The sequence below is a fragment of the Hemiscyllium ocellatum genome, chromosome 14, assembly GCF_020745735.1.
Source record: "Hemiscyllium ocellatum isolate sHemOce1 chromosome 14, sHemOce1.pat.X.cur, whole genome shotgun sequence".
Classification (NCBI taxonomy): domain Eukaryota; kingdom Metazoa; phylum Chordata; class Chondrichthyes; order Orectolobiformes; family Hemiscylliidae; genus Hemiscyllium; species Hemiscyllium ocellatum.
In genome coordinates, this window is record NC_083414.1 from 16081368 (window position 1) to 16105042 (window position 23675).

A 23675-nucleotide genomic window follows, 5' to 3' on the forward strand; every position below is an offset into this window, starting at 1 on the left:
CCCCTAGATTTGTTGGGATGCATCCTAGGATGTTAAAGGAAGTAACTGCAGAGATATTGAATGCACTAGCAATAATCTTCCAAAGATCCTTAGATTCTGGTAAAAGGCCTCAGGGTTGGAAAACTGCCAATGTCATTTATGTAAAAAGGAAAAGAGACAAAACAGTAAATAACTGTAGGCCAGTGAGCTTAACATCTGTTAGTTGGAAAATGTTAGTGTCCATTATTAAAGATGGAATAGAAGAGCATTTAGAAGCACATAATATGATTAAGCGGAGTCAGCATAGCTTCATGAAGGGAAAATCATGCCTGAAACATTTATAGGAATTCTTTGAGGAGGAAACAAGCAGCTTAAATAAAAGGAAGTAATGGATGTCATATATTTGGGTTTTCGAAAGGTGTTTGATAAGGTGCCTCACATCAGGCTATTTCATACATACCTACATAGTCCCCCCATACCCACGGGGATTAGGCTGCAGCACCTACCATGGAAGGCCGAAACCACAGATATGAGCGAACGCATTAATTTAAATGGGAAACGTACCTTCCTGGCAGCTCCCTGGTCCCTGGTGCTGGAACATTCCCAACGATATGTTGCAGCCTTGGTAAACAGTGGTTAAGTGAACTGCAGAAAACATTTCCACGGACATGGGGGTCACCCTGTACTTACTACTTATTCCAAAACATGGCCCAGCCAACATCTCTAATTTTGACAAGTTGTTTTCTCAATTGTCCAGATGATCTCCGGGTCAATGTCCTCAGTGGCACTGCTTTGCTAAGAATACTCTTGTTGGAGTTTTCATGCTTCCAAGGTAGTAACCAGATTATTCAGAGGTCGGTTAGCAATAACTTGTGCAGATGCACCACTTTCATTGAGTTCACTCAATACAGAGCTCGGCTCATCTGTTTCACAAGAAAGCTCATGTGAAGTTTTCAGTGAAGCCAGAGTTTGGGTGACAGGAACTCCCAAAGGGACAGGGCTATTAGTTATCCCAACTTGCTCAATATGATGATCAAACCAGCAGTCAGGACCGAGATTATCCTGTTCCTGCAAGTTATTGAAATTGATGTGAGTCGGTACATCATAACTCCAAATCATCCTAGTGCTCAAGTCTCTGGAGCGAGACTAGGATCCAAAACCTTCTGAATAAGAAGCAAGCTGCTACCCACTGAGCACTTTAACCTGGAACCCTGTAGTCACAAAAATATTTTGTACCTGGTTCAACCGTGGTGTTAAAATAGTACTCAATAAATGCAGAAAATCACACCTTGAACAAAGACCTTCCTTTAAGATATTGCACAGCAGTGACTGGAAGATCTGGGTTTCTAACCAACATAACTGTGAAAGAAGGATAAACATTGGGATGCCATTGAATCATGAAAAATATCAGAGCACTTCTTTTAACAGGCATGCAACAGGGTTTTACTTAAAGCTCCATTTCTGATTTTTTAAAAAACTGTAAATGATTAAATTAATAATCAGAGTGCATGTTACCCACTGTCAAGATGGCAGGTAAATATGGCTGCCTGTAGCAATAAGATTGTGATCGGTTGCATCGATTACGAAATGATGTCCCTGGCTGCACAGGGTCAAGGTGGAGAATCCCTGTTCCCAGATCTGGTTAGGTATCAGGAGGAAAATGGAGCGAGGCTTCCTGGTGCAGACAAGGACACAGGGCCTCTCCTATCCCTTTAAAATCACTGAGATGGAAACCTCAGGGGAAAGTGACAAAGAATATGCTGAAACTAACAGACAATTAATGAAGAAACCCACAGCTAAGAAGTAAAATGTTGGAGATCTAACAGTCTTAATCCAAAGTCTTTTCTCAGAGCTATGACACCTCTCTTAACTGAGCGGAACGTACAAGAAAATGAGCCATCTCATGGTCTACATGTGACTCCAGACCCAAAGTAATGTATTTGAATCTTATTTGTCCTAACAACCTAGAGACACAATCCACTCAATAGCAATTAAGAATGAGCATCAAATACCAGCCTTGCCAGTGACGTCCACATCCCACAAAATAATAAAAACAGATTCTTAATAGAGATCAATTCAAATTAATACAACAACAAAATACTTCAGATCCTGAGTTTCACTTGAATTTAATATTAATCAATTTCTGGGCACTCGTTTTAGTAACTGTGGTAATTGGATGTTTCACATGACCTCTCTGTACATGGACAAACTTTGCTCACATTTTCACATCGATTATAACATTGATACAATTTTAAAATGGAGCTAGAAACTTGAATCCTATCTGGTCATCCTTCAGGTATTGGGTGCTTTAAGCTGTAAGAAACTTCAACTACAGCCACCACGAGATTCAGCGCAATCATTTTCAAACTGCACAATGTCTGCTGCCTTCATCGACATTGCAAATCTTAATAGTAGTTTTCTGCATGAAACATTTTCAAACTTTTCACTATGATATTATACAACTGCAATGCTTTTATATTAGCACCTATGAATTGCCCCATAAAGGCTGGTAAAATACATTTCTTCAATGTCTCACTTATCCACATATCTCCAGCAGCAGTGACTACAATTGATTTCTTCTCCACTACTTGCACCAGTAAAATTTCTATTACTTCCTGGGAGGTGGAATACATGCTTGTCGATCTGTCATTATAGCTGTATCCTCACAGTCCTGAAACAAGGTGCATATATATTTAGATTTAGATTTTAGCGTTAGACAGCTATTGTGTGTGGGTTCATTCAAGTGGTCTAATGTGGATTAGGATATCCACTTTCTGGTCTAACTAGTAAAGTCCTTTGTTTTCAAAATGATATAACGTTTACTGCATTCCTGTAATTATTCATTGGTTACCTGAATATATTCCACATCACCACCAAGACAAGTCCCACATCTGTCCACTACAAGCTCCTCCTTCACTCTGACCAAGTCCCCATGATATTCTAGTGAGTGTTCCTTACTGCCCTCTATCAATTATTAACTCTTGTAGACCAATGTATAGCATACACTCTTCCTTTACATCAACATAACATTACACATATAGTACTTTTTAAATCCCTCCACACCAACTGACCTAATAATATGACTGTGCAGCATTGTTTATTGGATGCTAAGCTCCCTCCAGGGGGTACAGACAAGGTTTAGAATACTCCAGAATTGCCTTAGGAAGTAAAGATAACTTCCGAGATACTTGTCAAGTGCAATCTGGGAGAATTAAAATGGTAATTAAAAATGTGGGTTTTGATTTTTATTTTTTTCAAGCACCTGTTTAACAGTTGTTAGGTTACAGGAAATGAGGAAGTAAAGACTGTTGAACTGGTCTGGACGGAACTGGACCAGACGGGACTGAACTGGACTGGACTGGACCAGACGGGACTGGATGTGACAGGAATAGACCCAGACTAGCACGGAATAGATTGGACAGAACTGGACTGACTGGATAGAACTGGACAGGACAGAACCAGACCAGACTGGGCTAGACTGGACTGGACTAGACTTTACTTCACTGGACTGGACAGGTGAGTTAGCGAGGGAGGTCATGTGACCAGACTTGGCAATTCAGTACCAATGGCATGCAAATTAGTCACCAGGAGTGCACATCCTCCTCCCCAATATATTAATCAATGCAAACAACCAAATACCATTCAGAGCGTTTGACTGAAAGAAATTCAAATGAAAGATTCACATCTATTTGAAGGCCGCTCTCCTTCTGGCTCCATCGCCATATTAAGTTAGGCTGCATGTGTGCCAACTTTTCTTAAAAGCAACTTACCTTAACTTCTCTCCTGTCCTCTGCTACCTGCACTGCTGGTTCAGAGTGTTCACTTCAGTTTTTCTCTCCTTTAATCTTGTATGGAATATGATGGTCTCTAGCAGGGCCAGCATCTCTTTCCCACCCCTCGTTGCTCTCAGTTGTCTTGGCCATTTCAGAGATCTGTTAAGTGCCAACTACATTGCTGTGGGTTTGGAGCCCACATTAGACTAGATCAGTTACATATGGCAGATTTTTACAATCAACAGTTGCTACATGGTCACCATTAGACTAGCCACTTTAACTCTAGATTTTAATGCATTCAAATTTCATTATCAAATCCACATTACTAGATCAATAGCCTGGAGCTCTGGATTACTAGTCCTGTGACATTAATTCTATGCCAATTCCTCCCAGATTTATCAAATTTTTAAAACTATATCCAAGATGTTTTGCTGGAACAGAGCACCTGATTAGTATACCCCAGCCTTCATTAGCTCATAGACTCATAGAATCATAGAAGTCTAAAACAAGTCTAAAACTTGCCCAAGCTGCCCAGTTTTTACATTTAATCTAGTCCTATTTGCCTACTTTTGGCCCATATCCCTCCATGTACTTATCTAAATGTTTCTTAAATGACGAAATTATACTCACTTACACCACTACCTCTGGCAGCCCATTCCTCACACTCACCACCCTCTGTGTTGCCCCTCTGGACACTTTTGTATCATTTAACTCCCATCTAACCTTAAACCTATGCCGTCTCGTTTTAGACTCCCGTACCCTGGGGAGAAGCTGTTGGTTGTCGACCTTATCTTTGGCTCTCATGATTCTGTTTGGTAAATTCATATGTAGTATCAGGGTGGCATGTTGACTCAGTAGTTAGCACTGCTGCCTCACAGTGCCAGGGACCCAGGTTCAATTCCAACCTTGGGTGACTGTGTGGGGTTTGCACATTCTCCCTGGGTCTGCATGGGTTTCCTCTGGTGCTCCGGTTTCCTCCCACAGTCCAAAGAGGTGCAGGTGAGGTTAATTGGCCATGCTAAATTGCCCATAGTGCTAGGTGCATTAGTCAGAGGGAAATGGGTCTGGGTGGGTTACTCTTCGGAGGATCAGTGTGGACTTGTTGGGCCAAAGGGCCTGTTTCCACACTGTAGGAAAATGTAACAATGTGGTGTAGGCAATGGGTTAGTTGAGTCCTCAGTTTCTGACAAGACCAACACTGTTTCACCTTAGGCAGTGGGATTTAAATAATGATTGGGAAACACTTAGAAAAACAAGAGGGGAAGTTGCAAGGGAACATCACTAACTGCTCGTCCCCCTCCAAGCCATACATCTTCCTGGCTTGGAATTATAGCACTGTTCTTTCACTGAGATTGGATCAGAATTATGTTTTTGTAATGTCTCTGCATGTTGACTTGCCACAGTTCAAGAAGGCAGCTCATCATCACCTTCTCAAGAAACAGGCAATAAATGTTGGTCTAGCCAGCAAAGCCAATATCCTGTGAACAAGTTAAAGAAAGAATGATGGAATGGAATGCTGAATTAGAACCAAAACTGATAAAGAAAGAAAAATAAAAGGAGAGATGGCGATATTGGTTAAAAGAGTGTGAAAAAAAAGCAAAAGAAACTAAAACATTTTGAATTTTTAAAATGTAAAATTCTTTATGTAAGACCTCAAGGAATGAGAGTCCAATTTCAACAGTTTCCTTTCCATGTTAGAAAAGTTGACGGGAATGGCAAGAACAGTAACTTCCTCATTAAAGTGACACTTACGCTGTTAATTACTAGCCTTAGCTTTGTTTTGTGAGTTTGTTTAATGGGGAAAAACAGCATTTTTAAAAAAACTACTGTGAAGGTTTTCAGATGGCTGACAGTGAAATGGAGAAAACAATTAAGCCAGTTATAGCGATGGACAAGTCACAGGGACCTCTACTTGGACAGAAGTTGATGAATGATTGATGTATTTATAATGGTTGGAGTTATTAAGATTGCTGTTAAATGTGCAGCAAATTCAGGATTTTATTTTTAATGCTAAGAATCAGGAATGAAGCTTGGCAGAAATAAACTCTCACTCTTCCCTGCATTGGAGTGCACTTTTCAGCTCATTATACCTCAGAATATAAAGAAGATTGACCTAAATTGAAACATCAGAGCCCAGATATTACAATATCCAAACAATTTTTGCATTTCTCCATTGGTGACTTCGCTGCTTAAAGTCCAATAATCATTTCTGTCAAGCAGAGTGCATCTGTAATGTGAATTTCTTTCTCTACAGGTAAGAGTCTTTATTAAAGACCAATCATGCCATTAAAATAATAATTACAAGGCAATTACAGAGCTTGGCAGCTTTCAAGACAGTCTCAATGCAAATACTTGAAGGGGGCTCATTTTCTTCTATTAGTTTACCTCATCAATATGCTTCACATTTATTCCTCGCACATTCTACCTCCCACAGCTTTCTGAGAAAAGCACCAATTATATCAAATGCTACAAGTAATCTCTTCCACATGACGTGAAGAATTTCAATATTCAGCCAGCCTCTGTCTCTAGATCTTGCAGGAGTTTTCTGAAAATAACTATCAGCCATGATTTTCCACACTTAATCTACGTAAACAAAGAGAAAAGGTGTGAAATTATTTTGGGTGTGGAAGAACTGTTAATGGTTAAGGCCCAGATCAAGTCTCAGAAATGACCGGGCTCCTATTCGTTGTTGGATTACTAGGCAAATCTGGCAGAAATGCACGTCTCGGAGTATGATCGATTTGATCATAACCTGCTCCTATCCCAATATATCAGTGCGCGTAAAGCAACCTTCTTTGCCAACATTTAACAAAGTTTCACAAGGGGCAGTGAATTCTTTAGTAAAAAATGTAATGCCCTGGTTAATGGCTAGAATGCAGCCAAATTCACCAGTTTTATTCACCTGGTGCTATCCTGGTGACCAAGTTGCTGGGAAGAAGTTGGGACAAAGGGCCTGTTTTCATGCTGTAAACCTTCATGACTCAATGCTCTAAGAAAGTCCAAAGCTTTTTCACCAGCCACTCAGGGTGGCACGGTGGCACAGTGGTCAGCACTGCTACCTCACAGCGCCAGGGACCTGGGTTCGACTGTCTGTGTGGAGTTTGCACATTCTCCCCATGTCTGTATGGGTTCCTCCATGCGATCCCACAATCCAAAGATGTGCAGGTTAGAGTGAATTGACCATGCTAAATTGCCCATAGTGTTCAGGGTTGTGTAGGCTAGCTACATTAGTCAGGGGTAAATATAGGGGAATGGGTCTGGGTGGGTTTCTGTTCAGAGGGTCGGTGTGGATTTGTTGGGCTGAAGGGCCTGTTGGGAATCTATGATTCATTCTGGCTTTAGATACAAGGGACAAAATTTGATCAAGGCAATGGTGGGTTGGGGTAGAGGATGATATTGACTGCCAGCATGGGGAGCCATCGATGAGTGCCCCCATCTACCCTCCATTGCTTCCTTTTGGTTCACTGCCATACAAAGTGCCTCTTGAACACTTGGCTCTACAGCACCGGGCCTTCCCTGAGATCAAGGACCCAAAGGGAGCAGAAATCCCAATGCCCAGAAGCTGCCAGCCATTCTTCACCTTCATGAGGAAAGGCCAGGAATAGTGAGAGGCCCAGGCAACAAATTAGTCAGGGTGGTTTGTGGGAATGGGGATGGGGGGGGGGGGGGGGGGCCGTCACGAGACTAAGTGAGGAGGTTGTGGCAGGGTGCAAGAAACAGCAGAAACGTGTCTTTCAGTGGACATCCCCTTCCTGAAAGAATAGGCCTCACTTTTCAAAACCATTCTGATATCTCAATCTCCTGCACAATCATTATCAGCTCCTGGCACAGGGGAATTTCCTTTCAGAGAGGAACAGTTCCAATCTTCTTATGACAAAATTATACTCTAACAAACAGGACACTGTTGACTGATAATTCTCCAGGAACTACTTAGCTCGAAGGCTATTCAGCCCCTCAAGCCTATTCCATCATTCAATTTGACAATAACTGTTCTTTACTTTAATCACATTTATCTGGTTTAGATATTCCTTATATTATACCTTAATGCCCTTGCCTAAGAAAAATCTCAGCTCCCAAATTTTCAAATAACCAAGTTTAAGCGATTTTTTTTGTGATGATGAGCTGTAGATTTCCATTAACTTTTGCTTGAAGAACATTTTCAGATAACACGTCACAATCTCTTAAATGTCCCGGCTCTTATTTGAATGTTATGGCACTTGTGCCAAACACTACATCTTTCTCAATCAGTTTTTCTCCGTCTCTATCAACTCGCCTACTCACCGCAAGACCTTCAATTTGGTCACTACTTAGTTTTCAGTGTTCTGAAGACGAGAAGATCTAATCTTTGTGATCTTTCCTCAAAATATTTTTAATCCTAGTTTCTGCACTGCAGCTCCTCAAGGGTAAAATATACATGAAATACTGTGTTTTCCATTTGTATTTTGTTGCGTACTGAAGGCATTTATTAGATTGTTGCTAAATTATCAGACTGTCCATCCACCAATCAGTACTAGATGACCAGAGATTTACTCCGATTAAATATTTGGAACATCAAATCCATTGTTTTCTGCGTTACTCCAAACTCTGTTTCCTAGCAACCAATTCCACCCTACTTCTTGAGAAAAGTCTGAGTTTACCTCAATCTGTTCACAACCTTGGCTTCAGCTTTGACCCTCCCAATCTCATTGTCCTGCAATTTCTAAGACTATCTATTTCTGATTATGCGTTCACCTGAGGTTGCCTATCTCAGCTCACCTGCTTTTGGCACCTTCATTTTGTGTTTTTGTAAACCCCCAGGTTCAGATATTCCAAGATACATTCTGGTCTCCCAAGTTTTACCTTCTGTAAACTTTAGGTCCTCCAAACCTTTGTTGCCGATACAAGAACTCACAGTAAACCCAGTTCCCTTAAATCCCTGCTGTACCCTGACATGTGTTGGTTACTGGTCAAGTAATGTCTGCATTTTAAAGCTATTGCCCTGTCCACATCCCTCAGCCTCACCTCTCTGCAATCTCCTCCAGCCATATTTTCAAGATACTGTGCTCCTCTAATTCTGGCCTCATAGGACATAGAACATAGAACAGCGCAGTACAGGCCCTTCGGCCCTCGATGTTGTGCCGCTCTGTCATACTAAACTGAAGCCCATCCCACCTACACTATTCCATGTACGTCCATATGCCTGTCCAATGACGACTTAAATGCACTTTAACTTGGCGAATCTACTACCGATGCAGGCAAAGCATTCCATACCCTTACTACTCTCTGAGTAAAGAAACTATCTCTGACATCTTCTTATACCTATCTTCCCTCACTTTAAAGTTGTGTCCCCTTGTGTTTGCCATCCCCATACTTGGAAAAAGGCTTTCCCTGTCCACCCTATCTAACCCTCTGATTATCTTGTATGTCTCTAGTGCATCTACAACAGTTATTGCTCCAGCCTTGATGGCCATACCTTCAGTTGTCTGGGCCCCAAGATCAGCCTCATTGCTGCTCATGGGAGCTTGCTGGATGCAAGTTCTCTCGACACCTCTTTGTGTCCCTGCCTCGTTTTGCTCCTTAACATGTTCCTTAAAATTGACCTCTTTGACCAGGTTTTTGGTCAACTGAGCTAATGTCACAATTGTAGTTTGGTGCTCCTGTGAAGGATATTTCATTCAGGTGAAGGTGCTACGTAAATTCAAGTTGTTACACATGTAAGCATTAAGCTTTTCACTTCTGGGTTGGTGAGGCAGCAGGGAGACAGAGAGGAGACGTGACTGTAGACAATTGTTAAATTATTGTGTATGAAACAAAGCTTCCGTGTTTCAGGTGGAATAGTTGCCAAGTTGCGTCAGGGATAACTGAGCATCTTGTTGCTGAACTAGCTCCCATTGTATCTGGTTATCAAGGTGTACAAGGGAACAAATAGCTGCAATATTTAATTACAGATCTAATCATTAATTGTCTACTAACAATGCTTACACATTGTGCAAAGCTTATTACAGCAGTAGTTTCATCCAAATGTGATTGTAAACAGAGGAGTGTAGTAGAGTGGCTAGAAGCATATAGCCCTTATTTAACATGTGGTAAAAAAGAACTTTCCAATATAAAGGTAAAGTCACCATAGTCACACTCTCATTACATAGTGTGCGGAGAGATGCGGAGAGTTTAACTGAAGGTCACCAGACTGTAGGCAAGCCTGAGATGACCTCATCTGCATAGAGACCTCAGCCAATGATTGACTGACTGATTGACTGATTATCACATATACCAAGGTATAATGAAAAGCTTTGTTTACAAGCAGTACAGGCAGACCATAGTAAGCAAGGATGTACAGACAAAAAGACTTAGACAGAGGCATACAGGTTACATTGCACAGGGTGTGCCCTAGACAAGGCCAGTATTATTTGAAGCTAGAGAGTCCATTCATCAGCCTTATAACAGCTGGGAAGAAGCTGTCCCTGAACCTGTTGGTGCCAGTGTTCAGGCTTCTGCATCCTCTGCCTGATGGAAGAGATCTTTGTCCCCAGTATGGGGATTGAACCTACTCTGTTAGCATCACTCCACATTATGAACCAGCTGGCCTGCCAATTGAGCTAACTGACATCCATCTTGTCAGTACATAGTGCCTTTCCTGATCTTTACAGGTACTTTACAAGCCAGGAAACACTAGCAAAATGCAGACACCTTTGTAATGTAAAGACATGTGGCAGTCAACTTGCATCCAGCAAGCTCCCATGAGCAGCAATGACATAAACAGATTATTTCAGGATTTTGGCTGAAAACTTAATACTGGCTAGGACACCAGGAGAATTCAGTCTGCTTTCCTTCAGATAGATAGTCCTGATGAAGGGCTTATGCTTGAAACGTCGAATTCCCTATTCCTGAGATGCTGCCTAACCTGCTGTGCTTTAACCAGCAACACATTTTTAGCTGTTTCCTTCAGATAGTGCAGAAGAGGTCCTTGGTTTAACTTTTCACCCAATAGCTGAGCCCTCGGACAGTGCAGTGTATCTTCGGTGCTCCATCATGTACTGAAGCTCCTGGTAGGTTCAGAGGCAAGACAGCTAACAACTCAGGTGGGGTTGACAATTAAACATGGAATAGTGCCATCATGAGAGAAGAGACCTTCCACACTGAACAGCTAGTGTGCAATTTCTTCCAAACGGACTGTTCCACCTGGATATTTATTCATGCTAGAGGCTACTTAGTGTCCCACAGCATGTCTTGTTTTGTCTATTAATGCCTTCGTCACAGCTCCTCAGTCTATTCCCAAGGAGCAGCCTATTTCCAGTTTGCAGAAATTTGCATCACAGAAGGTCATTTGATCCCCAGTGTGACAAAAGACTTACCCAAATAACTTGTCTTTACCAAGAGCCCCCCAAAAATGCTTCCTTTTCAAGCATAGATATGCCTTAACCCACCTGCTCAGACATATTCTTACAAACTTTGGGAACAAGTGCAACTTGAACTGAAAATGTGTTGCTGGAAAAGCGCAGCAGGTCAGACAGCATCCAAGGAGCAGGGGAGTCGACGTTTCGGGCATGAGCCCTTCTTCAGGAATCCTGGATTACATTTTCAGCTCTGATCTCCAGCATCTGCAGTCCTCACTTTCTCCTACAAGTGCAACTTGAACCCAGACCTCCTGGGCCAAATGCAGGGATGTTACTACTGCACCACAAGACCTCTCTGCCCAAGTGCACGTCCATTTTTAAAGTCACTATTGAATCTTCCCCTGCATTAATAAAAACTGAATTGACTGTAGATGCTGTAAATCAGAAACAAGAACAGAAGTTGCTGGAAAAGCTCAGCAGGTCTGGCAGCTTCTGTGAAGAAAAAGCAGAGTTAACATCACCGGACATGAAACGTGAACTCTGATTTCCCTTCACAGATGCTGCCAGACCTGCTGAGCTTTTCCAGCAACTTTTGTTTTTGTTTCTGCTCCTAACTTTCCTTTGGTTAATGCACATATGAATAAACTGATCAGGATTTCACTCGAAGACTTCCATTTTCAACGATCCATTTCAGAGGCAAAGGGGCTTGTGAAATATTTGCTGCTTTTTCTGTTCAGACATGACACATGGGAACCCCTCTCATAAAGCAAATATCTGCCTCCAATTGCTTGTAATTGTATCTATTTCTTTTATATACATCTGGAAGTGATCCGAGAGGAGAATAATATTCACAAGGATTATTATTTAATGGCAAGCCCCAACAAAGGAGTTGACTTTTTGCTCATGGAGCAGCTAATTGTGTGAAATTAAAACCTTCTAGTAATGTTACAGTATCTCAAGCACTCTGTACCCGGTACTTCAACTCCATTGCTTATGCTTTCTTTTTAACAGGACTATTCTCAGCTTCAGGTCAATTTTGTAACTTCTAAATTAATCCATTAACTATAATTTAATTCTGAAAGCAAGACCATCATTAATCAGATTTAATTTTTTTTTAAAAATCAGAACGGGTTTGGGTTGGTTTTTAGTGGACAAGGCAAGTGGAAATGTTCAGTCTGAATTTAATTATTTTAAGAACATACAACATAGAACAATACGGCACTGTGCAGGCCCTTCAGCCCTTGGTGTTGTGCCGGACCTTTATCCTACTCGAAGTAATCAGATTAACGTACATACCCTTCATTGTACTAACTTCCATGTTCCTATCCAAGAGTCACTTAAATGCCCCTCATGTATCTGAGTAAAAAATGAGGTCTGCAGATGCTGGAGATCACAGCTGCAAATGTGTTGCTGGTCAAAGCACAGCAGGCCAGGCAGCATCTCAGGAATAGAGAATTCGACGTTTCGAGCATAAGCCCTTCATCAGGAATAATGTATCTCCCTCATGCATCTGACTCTACTATCACTGCTGGCAGTGCATTCCACCACTCTATAAATAAAGAACCTACCTCTGACATCTCTCCTAAACCTTTTTCCATTACCTTAAAATTGTGCCCCCTTATGGGAGAAAATTTGGAATAAAGAATTGGTTTGAGCCATCAACTGCAAAACAACTAGCTTTCCAATACTCACCACATTTATCATTATTTTTCACCTTCTTCTCTTCAAGCATTACTGTTGAGCAAAACAACTCAACTGTCATCCTTCAAGTATAAATTGCACAGTTATAAAAAAAACACATTGCATTTATATAGCACCATTCATGACCTTAAACGACATCCCAAAATATTTTATAACCTTTGAAGTGGGGTCACTTTTGTAAGGAACACAATCTTCACAAATCAAACTCCCAGAAACACCACTAACTGGATAACCTTTTTTAGTGAGGTGTTAGTGATCAGGAATAAAATTGTGGCCAGGCAGCTTGTGGCTTCTCTTCAGAATTATGCTTCTTACATTCACCTGAAAAGACAGGTTGGGCCTTGGTTCAACACCTCGTCCGATTGTCCGGTGCTTTTTAAAAAATTATTCATGTGGGAGTTACTGGCTGGGCTAGCATTTATTGCCTGTCCTTGTTGCTCTACAGAAGGTGATGGTGAGTTTCTTGAACTGCTACAGTCCAGTTGGTGTAGATAGACCTGCAACACTGTTCGTGAGGGAGCTCCAGAAGTTTGACCCAGTGATATATTTATAAGTCTGAATGGAAATTGGCTTTGGGGATTGGGGTTTGGGGTTCTTGCAAGTGGTGGATTTCCCATTTATCTGCTGTCCTTGTCCATTGTGGTATTATATTAGGTGGATAATAAGCTGGAAATGTTCCTATGAACTTTCACTACAAAGATTATGTTGGCTAGCTTCAACGTAAAATGTAATAATAGCGTGGACCCACTGCCTGTATTAATCATTAAATCACGTAAGTGAAATTGGATGCTGTAAATAATTCGGGGACGATATGCCATCAGTTGTTATTTAGCCTGTTTTCCTGTTCCTAAAATAGCTGTTGCAGGCAGATCAGGGTGATAATGGAAAATCAGATTAACTGATGGTGCTTAGTTTAGGATTGTCCCTGTCCTAATTTGGGTGCTGATTAAGGCCAATCACAGATCGGCAGAACGGAAGGCCAAAGGCAGATTCGGTTGCAGTTGGCGTTGAGTTGATGAGTTTGCACAAGCATTGAGGATTGGGCTGGAATTAGTAAATGGGATTACAGTGTTCTGCTCAGGGATCAATGTGCCTTTGGAAATGTCAACATTCTGCAATGTTAGTCCCTTAAGCAGAGAAAACAAGGGATTTTCTTCATTTTTGCTTCAGGCAAAATAAGCCACATTTGCAAAGGTCAAGGATTAGCCATGCTTTATTGGGAAATGTCTTCCACAATACAACATCTGACATCCCCTAATAAGAACTTAGCTGCCTGCTGGGCACAGGCGTGTGAGAGGAAGCTGTTACAAATAAATGCAGGTCGTTCTGCTGTAACATGCGTTTCCTTAACGTGAATTCACTGCAACGAGATTGACGAACTGGGGACATTGTTTTTAAAGCACAAACTTTTAAAACGTGTGTTGGCTGTAACGTGATTACAGCGCCAACACCTTAAGCATTGTTTCTTAAGGGGCAATTTTTCTATCACGCAAGGTGCACAAGAGTGCAACCATCATGTTATAGAAGAACTACCTGTATCCATTTTACCTCACACTGGCTATGCAGCTTAACCTCCAACAATGATGTTTCCAGAAAAGGTTCCCACACTGACCGAACACAAGAGACAGTGAAGAAAGGGAAGGGCAAATGGAAAGTTTCCTGGAATAGGGAAGTCAATATATGGAGCAGCCTCACCCTCAGTAATAACAGAGCTCTGATCCTGTGAGTTTGGGGGGGCAAGGGATCTCTCACAATCAATGTTTCACAAAGGTGTTCCTCTTCAGGAAGTAACCAGGAGCAAATTAAGATGAGCTGTAGAAAAACATTACAAAAAAATTAAATCAACTCTTCATTTTTTTTGGAATAGGAACAAAGTCAATTCGGAGTTCCGGTTAAAATGTACAGTTAGTTCCTTCAGGAATATATCTGGGCAGAAATTAAAATATCATTCTTATGATGTTAATTGAAAGGAAATTATTCATTTTAACCAGTTGTAGCTGTCCCCTTTTAAGGACTAGTCGAGGGTCCTTGGAGACCCCCAGGTTATTAATAAAGTGTTTCTCTATTGGTCTGTTACTGAATTATGTAGGACATAAATGTTGATCAAAATGTAAAGCAGAAGTGAAGAGAGGTATAATAATTGATTTCACATTACCTCCACCTATGCTGTCAGTTTTGGACACTCGCTTACAGATCTGTTTCATTGTTCACTCACATGATATGGTTTGGCTAGTATTTCATAGAATCATAGTTTTCCTACAGTGTGGAAACGGGCCATTTGGTCCATCAAGTCCATACCATCTCTCTGAAGAGCATCCCACTCAGATCCACTTCCTTACCCTGCCCCACGTTTCCAATGGCTCATCCACATAGCCGGCACACCTTTGGACTGTGTGAGGAAACCCACGTGGACACAGGGATAATGCATTAACTCCACATAGACAATTGCCCGAGGCTGGAATTGAACCTGGGTACCTGGCACTGTGAGCACTCTGCCATCTACTGGTAATTGACTGTATGTAGCTGTCCTTGAGAAGGCAGTGGGGAGCTGCCTTCTAGAATCACTGTGAACCATTTAGTTGTGGTTGATACAGCTCAGTTGTTTGCAAGGGCCTTTTCAAGGGCAGTTGGTATTAACCGCATTGCTGTGGGTCTGGAATCACATGTAGGTCAGGCCAGGTAAGGATAACTCCCTAATTCCTGATGAAGGGCTCTGGCCCGAAACGTCGAATTTCCTGTTCCTTGGATGCTGCCTAACCTGCTGTGCTTTAACCAGCAACACATTTTCATAACTCCCTAAAGGGCAATGTTGAACCAGATTACAACAATTAGCAATGTTTTCACAGTCATTTCCACATTAGACTTTAACTTCAGAATTTTATTGTGGTAGGATTCAAGCTCAGGACCCCAGGACATTTCCTGAATCTCTGGATTAATAGTTGTTGCCATTACTTCCCCATATCTAAACAGATGGATAAGGTGAGCCTCTAACACACTGGGATTCCCTCACATTAACCTGAGTCCTGTGTAGAAATGCAGGTTCTCATGGTGCGGCACCTGATAGGATCTGGGTAAGGCAAAACTCTATGGATTTTTGGGAAAATCATCCTTTTTTTTCTTGCAAGCACTATGAAATATTCGCTGCCTTACTGAGCTCAGATAAAAGGGACAGAGAGAGCAATATGTGCTTACACTCAGAGAGCTAATCGAGTTTGATTCAGAACCTAGCTGTAATGCCGTTTATATCAGACGATCAGTAACAGTCCAGCAGTGGGAACCTAATCATTACACCCCTAGCTCTCTCTCTTGACAATATTGATTTTGCAGCAATTTTGAAACAAAATTTCCATTTTTTTTGATGAACATTAAACCTGATGATGGCTGAGCTATCTAAGTGGAATGATTCTTCCACTGGCACACAGCACCGTGGTCATTCACTTGCAATTCTGGAGTGGACACTTGACCCCAGGAAAACTGGCACTGCAGCAACAGGGCGACAGAGCCAACCATTCAATTTGGGAGTCAGTAGCCCTAAACTTCACAAAGGGTGTCACAAGTGACAGCACAGTGACTTAGTGGTGAACGCTGCTACTTTACAGCGCCAGGGACTTGGGTTCGATTCCACCCTCGGGTGACTGTCTGTGTGGAGTTTGCACATTCTCCCAGTGTCTGCGTGGGTTCCCTTTGGGTGCTCCAGTTTCCTCCCACAGTCCAAAGATGTGTATGTTAGGCAGACTGGCCATGCTAAATTGCCCATAGTGTGGGAAATATGTAGGCTAGGTGGATTAGCCGTAGAAAATGTAGGCTTGTAGGAATAGGGTGAGGTGGGATGCTCTTTGGAGGGTCAGTGTGGACTTGATGAGCTGAATGGCCTGCTTCCACACTGTCAGGATACTATGAAATGTGGGCACACCAGAGTGACATGCTCCCTTCTCTGGAGAGACTCGAGTCACAAATGGTTCACTAACTGGATTATTTTACAATAATCTGGAAAACCAGCTTGTTAACCATGGTTTAGTTGGGTAAACCTCTGTCTCCAAGTCCAGATGGTTGTGGTTTTAACTCCTGCTCCACAAACTTGAGCACAACATTGTGACCTAGTTGAGGGAGTGCTGCACAGCTGGAGTTGGGTCAGGAATTAAAGTGGATTCTGCCCGTCACCACATGCACAAACACACTCACTTTCCAGGCAAAGACTGTCTTTTCAATCAGTTTTAATTCTCTGCCAGTAATTTGGCCCCAGAATGTTATTTTAAAGTGACAGTGGGAAATGTGGAGGGTGGTGGAGAGAGAGAGAGAGAGCGGGGGGTGGGGGGGGGGGGGGGAGAGAGAGAGAGAGAGGGAGAGAGAGGGAAAGAGAGGGAAAGAGAGGGGTGGGGGGAGAGAGTGGGAGAAAGTGGGAGAGAGAGGGAGAGAGAGAGCAGAGTTCCAATTTAGAATAATCAGCATTGAGTAAATCTTCTTCCAGTGAAGCCTTGTCACTTCTATGATGGTATACCATTATTTCTAGAGACACAGTGGCCAACTCAGCTGGCTGAAGAGTATCATTGGCTGGCAGATGGATGGGATGATTAAAGGGGAAGGTTTGGATCCAGTGACAGTGACAGGCAGATTAACTCTAACCCACTCCCCCCTCAGAGGGAGCAATGCTTCAGACTAACCTTGAGAAACACCAGCGTCCTTCACCTCCCAGGCTTCCTTTAAGCCAAAGATTGGCATAAGGTGGACAAGAGAGACACGGGACATTTCGGTTTCATGATTTGACCCAGCTGTCATCAGGATGCTCAAAGAGTAGGAGATAGAGCTGGGCATTAACAGACGATGTTCTGACGCTCCCTGCCCCCCACCTCACCTCAGTGCATTTAAACACACCAGCAATTTTCAATGTCCCTTTAATTAAAGGGGTGTGTGAGCCTGCATTTTGGTGAGACAATGGCCAATATGCTGCAGATCGCAGCTGGTAATTAGCCAGCAGCAAGGGCTGCTGTGCCAAAGGCTGGATCAGGGGAACGGGAAAACAACAAAGCAGTAATAAACAGATGGATAGTCATCGGTTTCCATCCCATGCACCTTCCAGTGGGGGTTGGTGGGTGTGCAGGGCTAGAGGAATTGCAAGATTCTACCTGAATAACCGTCAACGATGCTTGACACGTGCAACTTGAACTTTGGAAAAGATGCACTCAAATGTTGAGCAGCAGGCTGAGTTGGTAAAAACCCAGCACTTTTGCCTTGCAGTATCAGTTACCAGAGCAACAAGAACACTTCAAAACGTGTCAGAATACAATTACTGGGAGTGAGACAAGCATCAATTTTTAATGTACTTCAAACTGTTCAGCAAGAAAACCATATAGAGACAGAGAAACTAGCAGGAGGAGGCCATTCAGCCCTTAGAATCATGCTATATGACCATCCAACTCAGTACCCTGTTCCTGCTTGCACTCCTTTGACCCCTTTAACCCTCAACACAATAAGAATTCCACTGACTCACCACTCTGGATGAAGACATTTCTCCCCATTAACCGTGATAAATGCCTACCCTGTATCTTGGTTGAAAATGTGTTGCTGGTTAAAGCACAGCAGGTCAGGCAGCATCCAAGGAATAGGAAATTCGACGTTTCGGGCATAAGCCCTTCATCAGGAATGAGGAGAGGGTGCCAGGCAGGCTAAGATAAAAGGTAGGGAGGAGGGACGTGGGGGAGGGGCGATGGAGGTGGGATAGGTGGAAGGAGGTCAAGGTGAGGGTGATAGGCCGGAGTGGGGTGGGGGCGGAGAGGTCAGGAAGAAGATTGCAGGTTAGGAGGGCGGTGCTGAGTTGAGGGAACCGACTGAGACAAGGTGGGGGGAGGGGAAATGAGGAAACTGGAGAAATCTGAGTTCATCCCTTGTGGTTGGAGGGTTCCCAGGCGGAAGATGAGGCGCTCTTCCTCCAACCGTCGTGTTGTTATGTTTTGCCGGTGGAGGAGTCCAAGGACCCTGTATCTTGTATCTTGGTCCTGTACCCTGTATCTTGGTCCTGCAATCCCTGATTCTTGATCTCCGCCTCCCCCTCCCCCCAGTTATTTGGAATATCCTTTTGAATCTGCACTGGTTAAAGGTAACCAGCTAACTATTCTAATCCCGATATCCAGCTTTTGGCCATGACCTTGTATGTCTTGGCATTGCAAGTGTACAGTTGCGAGTGCATTGCTGGAAAAACGCAACAGGTTGGGCAGCATCCGAGAAGCAGGAAAATCGACATTTCAGGCAAAAGCCCTTCGTCAGGAATGAGGCTGGGAGCCTGGGGGGGTGATAAGTCGGAGGGGAGGGTGAAGCAGATAGGTGGAAAGGAAGATTGGCAGGTGGGACAGTTCATGAGGGTGGTGCTGAGCTGGAGGGTTGGAACTGGGGTAGGATGGGGGAGCGGAAATGAGGAAACTGGTGAAACCCACATTGATGCCATGGGGTTGGAGGGTCGCGAGGTGGATGATGAGGTGTTCTTCCTCCAGGCATTGGTGGTAAGGAAGTGGCGACGGAGGAGGCCCAGGACCTTCATATCCTCGGCAGAGTGGGAGGGGGAGTTGAAATGTTCGGCCACAGGACGATGGGGTTGATTGGTGCAGGTGTCCTGGAGATGTTCCCTAAAGAGCTCAGCTAAGTGTACTTCTTAAATGTTGAACGGGTTCTGTACTAGCATTACAGGCAGTGAGTTCCAAATTCCCACCATCCTCTGGATGAAAAAAATCCCCTTTACCTTAAATCTATGCCCTCATCCCCCCTCAACATTGATCCAAGGGGAGAGAGGAAGGATTGAAGAAAGCTTGTGAAGAAACAAGACAATGCCTATGTCCCCATGAAAGCTCTGGTGGTAATGAGGGAATATCCTTACTCTAACCAGATGTTGTTACACCACTAAGTGGATGAATTTTACCACAATATTGACCCTGAGTTTGAAACATGTACAATGAATGTAGAGCTGATGCTTGTGCACCCAAATGCACTTTGTGAACACGCTCAATTTTTACTGAACAAAGGCAGGAGGGAGGTAATAATTTGTGCAATGACTACATTCTACCACAAAGGGACTTCAAAATGCTTTATCGAATCAAAGTGGTGCATATGCTGAACACATCAGTGCAACCACCGCAACAGTTTTGTGTTCCTCACAGTCTTTATCAGGATTTGGTTGTTGCATATGTAGTGTCTGGGTTATTGGCTGTACATCTGGTTTACAATGCAGAGGGAAACCATCACTCTGGGTCCAATTCCCGCACTGACTGAGGTCACCATGAAGATCCTGCATTCTTAACCTTTTCCCCTGGCCTGGCGCATGGTGACCCTCAGGTTAAACCACCATTACCCATCTCTCTATAATGAGAGAGCAACCCTATGGTGATGTTTCCTTGTAGAGCAAACCAGGGCTTCAAGGATTAAAAAAAACACCAGCAAACCAGCCCACTCTTGTGCATCTCCTGGCAACCAGTCATAAGGATGCTGATGGCCAAAAGCTTGGCTTCAGTCACCTGCCTGCCCTCTCCGCCAGAAAACATTCTCAAGACTGGGACAATCAGTGAAGCAATGGTGGCGAAAACCTTCCTGGGAAACACTATTTTCAGAGGCTGGCTGAAAGATTCACCTTTCACTTCCCTCAGAAACACCATCAGATGCAAGCACCAATATTATGGCAAATTATCCCTTCAGTGCTATAGTTTCTGTCAGACATTTCTTCCAAACACCCCCATGTTCATGTGATATCACAATTTATATTTCAAAACATAAACCATTAGAAAGAAGTAAGATTTTCAAAAGAAGGAAACGTACTGTATTTTCTGTGGGGGTCCAGCAGCTCGCTGTCTCACTGGTCACAAATAATGCATACAATTAAAAGACTCTTCAGGTTTAAGTGAAACACTAAGAGTCGTTTGTTGGAGGCCAATAACTATTTTTTGCGTATGCTATTCCAGTTGAAAGGGTGAACACCTCATCTATTCTTGGTGCCACCTCAAGGGGTGCCATGATTGTGTGGTGAGCTGGCTGCGATGTGCCAAGGTGCCCAATCTGCTTGGGCACTTCAAGTGATGTTCTAACGTCACTCCGAGATTCCCAGGGCCAATGAAGTGGAGAGACTGCACTGATCGGGTCGCGACATTTCACAAAGTGGTTCTGAATTGTGGAGCTCTGAGACAGGGAAGCCAGATCTGATTGTGAATGTGAGCTCTTTAAACCACATGTACAGCCAATAACCCAGACACTACATATGCAGCAACCAAATCCTGATAAAGACTGTGAGGAACACAAAACTGTTGCGGCGGTTGCACTGATGTGTTTAGAGTATGCACCACTTTGATTCGATAAAGCATTTTGAAGTCCCCTTGTGGTAGAATATAGTCATTGCACAAATTATTACCTCCCTCCTGCCTTTGTTCAGTAAAAGCTGATTGTGCAATATTAAAATCAACTACTGAATAGGCAAAAGCTGCAGGTATATAGGGAAAGGCTTATGGAGGGGGACTAGCTAAACTGTTCTTAAACAGAAGGGATGGCATGGTAGCTTTGGGGTAGCACTGGCCAGAAGTGAGGACTGCAGTTGTTGCAGAGTCAAGATTAGAGTGGTGCTGGAAAAGCACAGCAGGCCAGGCAGCATCCAAGGAGCAGAAAAATCGACGTTTCGGGCAAAAGCCCTTCATCAGGAATGGTGGTTAGCACTGCTGCCTCACAATGGCAAGGTTAAATTCCACCCTCGGGTGACTGTGTGTGTGGAGTTTGTACATTATCCCTGGGTTTCCTCCTTTGGTCCCAAGGTGTGCAGGTTGGGTAGATTGGCCGTGGTAAATTACCCTTAGTGTGCAGGATATGTGCATTAGTCATGGGAAATTCAGGGTGATGGGAATTGAGTGGTATGCTCTTTTAAAGGTCAGTGTGACTCCATGGGCCAAATGGCCTGCTTTCACACTGCAGGGATACAGTGAAAACTGATAGGTTAGCTATTCTGTAATGATGTGATGATTCCAATTTGCCTACATTTAATCAATTGCTTTATGGGTGCACAATCATTAAGAATCTTACATCTAGTCTACCACAGGCTTATGTATCTTTAATTAATTCTACCACTATTTTATTGTCATGAGAAAAAGCTCTTTATTTCCTTGCTAATCACACCTCCTCTCTTCCAGGTGCTGGAGAATCTGGCAAGAGCACCATTGTCAAGCAGATGAAGTAAGTCACCTTTTATTCCTTTTGGAAGAATTTGATTCTTAAATTGGTAGTGGCCTGAAGGCTACACTTAGTGTGGCAGTGCCCGACTGTCAGTCACAACACAAATGCTGGTGCCACTGGACAATGTACAGGAAGAAACTGAGCACTTTGACTTTCCAATTCGGATTTAGCCAGATCTTCAAATATACAGTTTGCATTGAATGTCACTGTTTCATTACCTTAGTCATCTTCCCTCCATTTTGGACTTCCTCTCTCTGTCTTTGTGACTTGAATGTTGCGGGGATTCATTGAGCCAGGGCATCACCATTGCATTAGTATCTGAGGGCCAATGTGAGTGGGTTTGAATGTTCACTGCCCAACTTTAGATGGCAAGCACATTCCTGCAGGAGGCGCTCCAACCCTCAGAGCTTGGTATGAGGTTCATCAATTGATTCCCAGAATGAAACGTATTTTATGAAGGTGACCAGGGTGGGCCTGTATCGATTGGAGTTTAGAAAAATGGGAGGTGATTTTAATGAAACATATTCTCTGAGTTTGTTTCAGTCTGAGTTGGAGAGATCTTTGACTGACAAGGGAGTCAAGAGAACGGACAGGAAAGGATTTGAGGCCACACTCGGGTCAGCTCTGATTGTATTGGATGGAAGAGCTAACTTAAGGAATTCAGTAGCTTATGCAGTTCCCAGCGTCCTTGGGAGCCCCTTCCAAACTGGGAGCTGCTCATAGGAAGGAGATAAGAGAGGCTGCCTCAAGATTAATAGGTCCTCCAAAGACATTTTAATGGAAATTAAATTTATACTGGGCACAGTGCCAGGTTGATAACTTGGAGGGGATTCCCCTCCACAGTGTTGTCTGCAACTTCAATCGTCTAACGGGGTGTAGTATACAAAAAACCCTTACTTTAGGAGGCTGCTAACACAAGGCTGTAGCTGTGCACATTCTGAGGTATGGCCGCTGCTATTGGGTGGGGAGGGGCAGGGGGATGACTGGAAGCTTCTAGTTGGCACTGCCAAATGCCCTAAAATGTCTTTATTATTGAAGCGTTCCTTCACAAACCTTGTGTAGAAAGAGATTTTAGTCAATATCGTGGTTTCCTCCTCCTTATTTGAAGGCATGTACATTTTTCCCATGGAAGTCCTGTGGCACAGTGGGTAGTGCCCTTGCCTCTGAGATCGAAGCTCTGGGTCTGAGTTCTGATCTAGGGCTTGGTGGCCAAGGAAGGTGTGTTCATAACATGGCCAAACCTGCAAGTTGTGCCAACATGTACCGAAGGCAGATAGAAAGACTCCTGGCCAGCCATGGATGGGAAAAGTGTTTGAGTGTCCCCCATTGTTATCCATAGCTCCGGACTGCAATATTCATGTAAAAGTAAACTGTTCTGTAACATATCATCACTGCGTTGCTCGCAGGGCTTTGTGTCCTTGAAGTTAACCCTTTGCTTCCATTCTTTATTGGATTCTCTCAGATACACTATAGAGCATTGGAATCAATTGCCCTCCATTAATGTAAAACGTTTCAGCACAGAAGGAGGCCATACAGATCAATTTGCCTGTACCATATTACAAAATAAAAATTTCATTTATCAAACTAATTCCATTTAACATGTGGCTATTGGAATGAAAAATGCTGAGTATGCATTAACACAGATTTAATCTGAACAGGTATTCCCTGAAGCAAAAGTCTTCCAGTGAGACAGATGGTAGTATAGCGGCAATAGTGT

At 43.1% G+C, this 23675-nt stretch overlaps 1 protein-coding gene across 1 annotated transcript in view; it reads left to right on the forward strand.

The window, feature by feature from the left end:
- LOC132822076 (guanine nucleotide-binding protein G(t) subunit alpha-1) overlaps positions 1-23675 on the forward strand; it is a 64543-nt gene that overhangs the window by 20132 nt on the left and 20736 nt on the right. The window contains exon 2 of the mRNA XM_060835093.1: positions 21916-21958. Coding sequence (XP_060691076.1) covers positions 21916-21958 — 43 coding nt within the window. The remainder of the gene's footprint in view (positions 1-21915; positions 21959-23675) is intronic.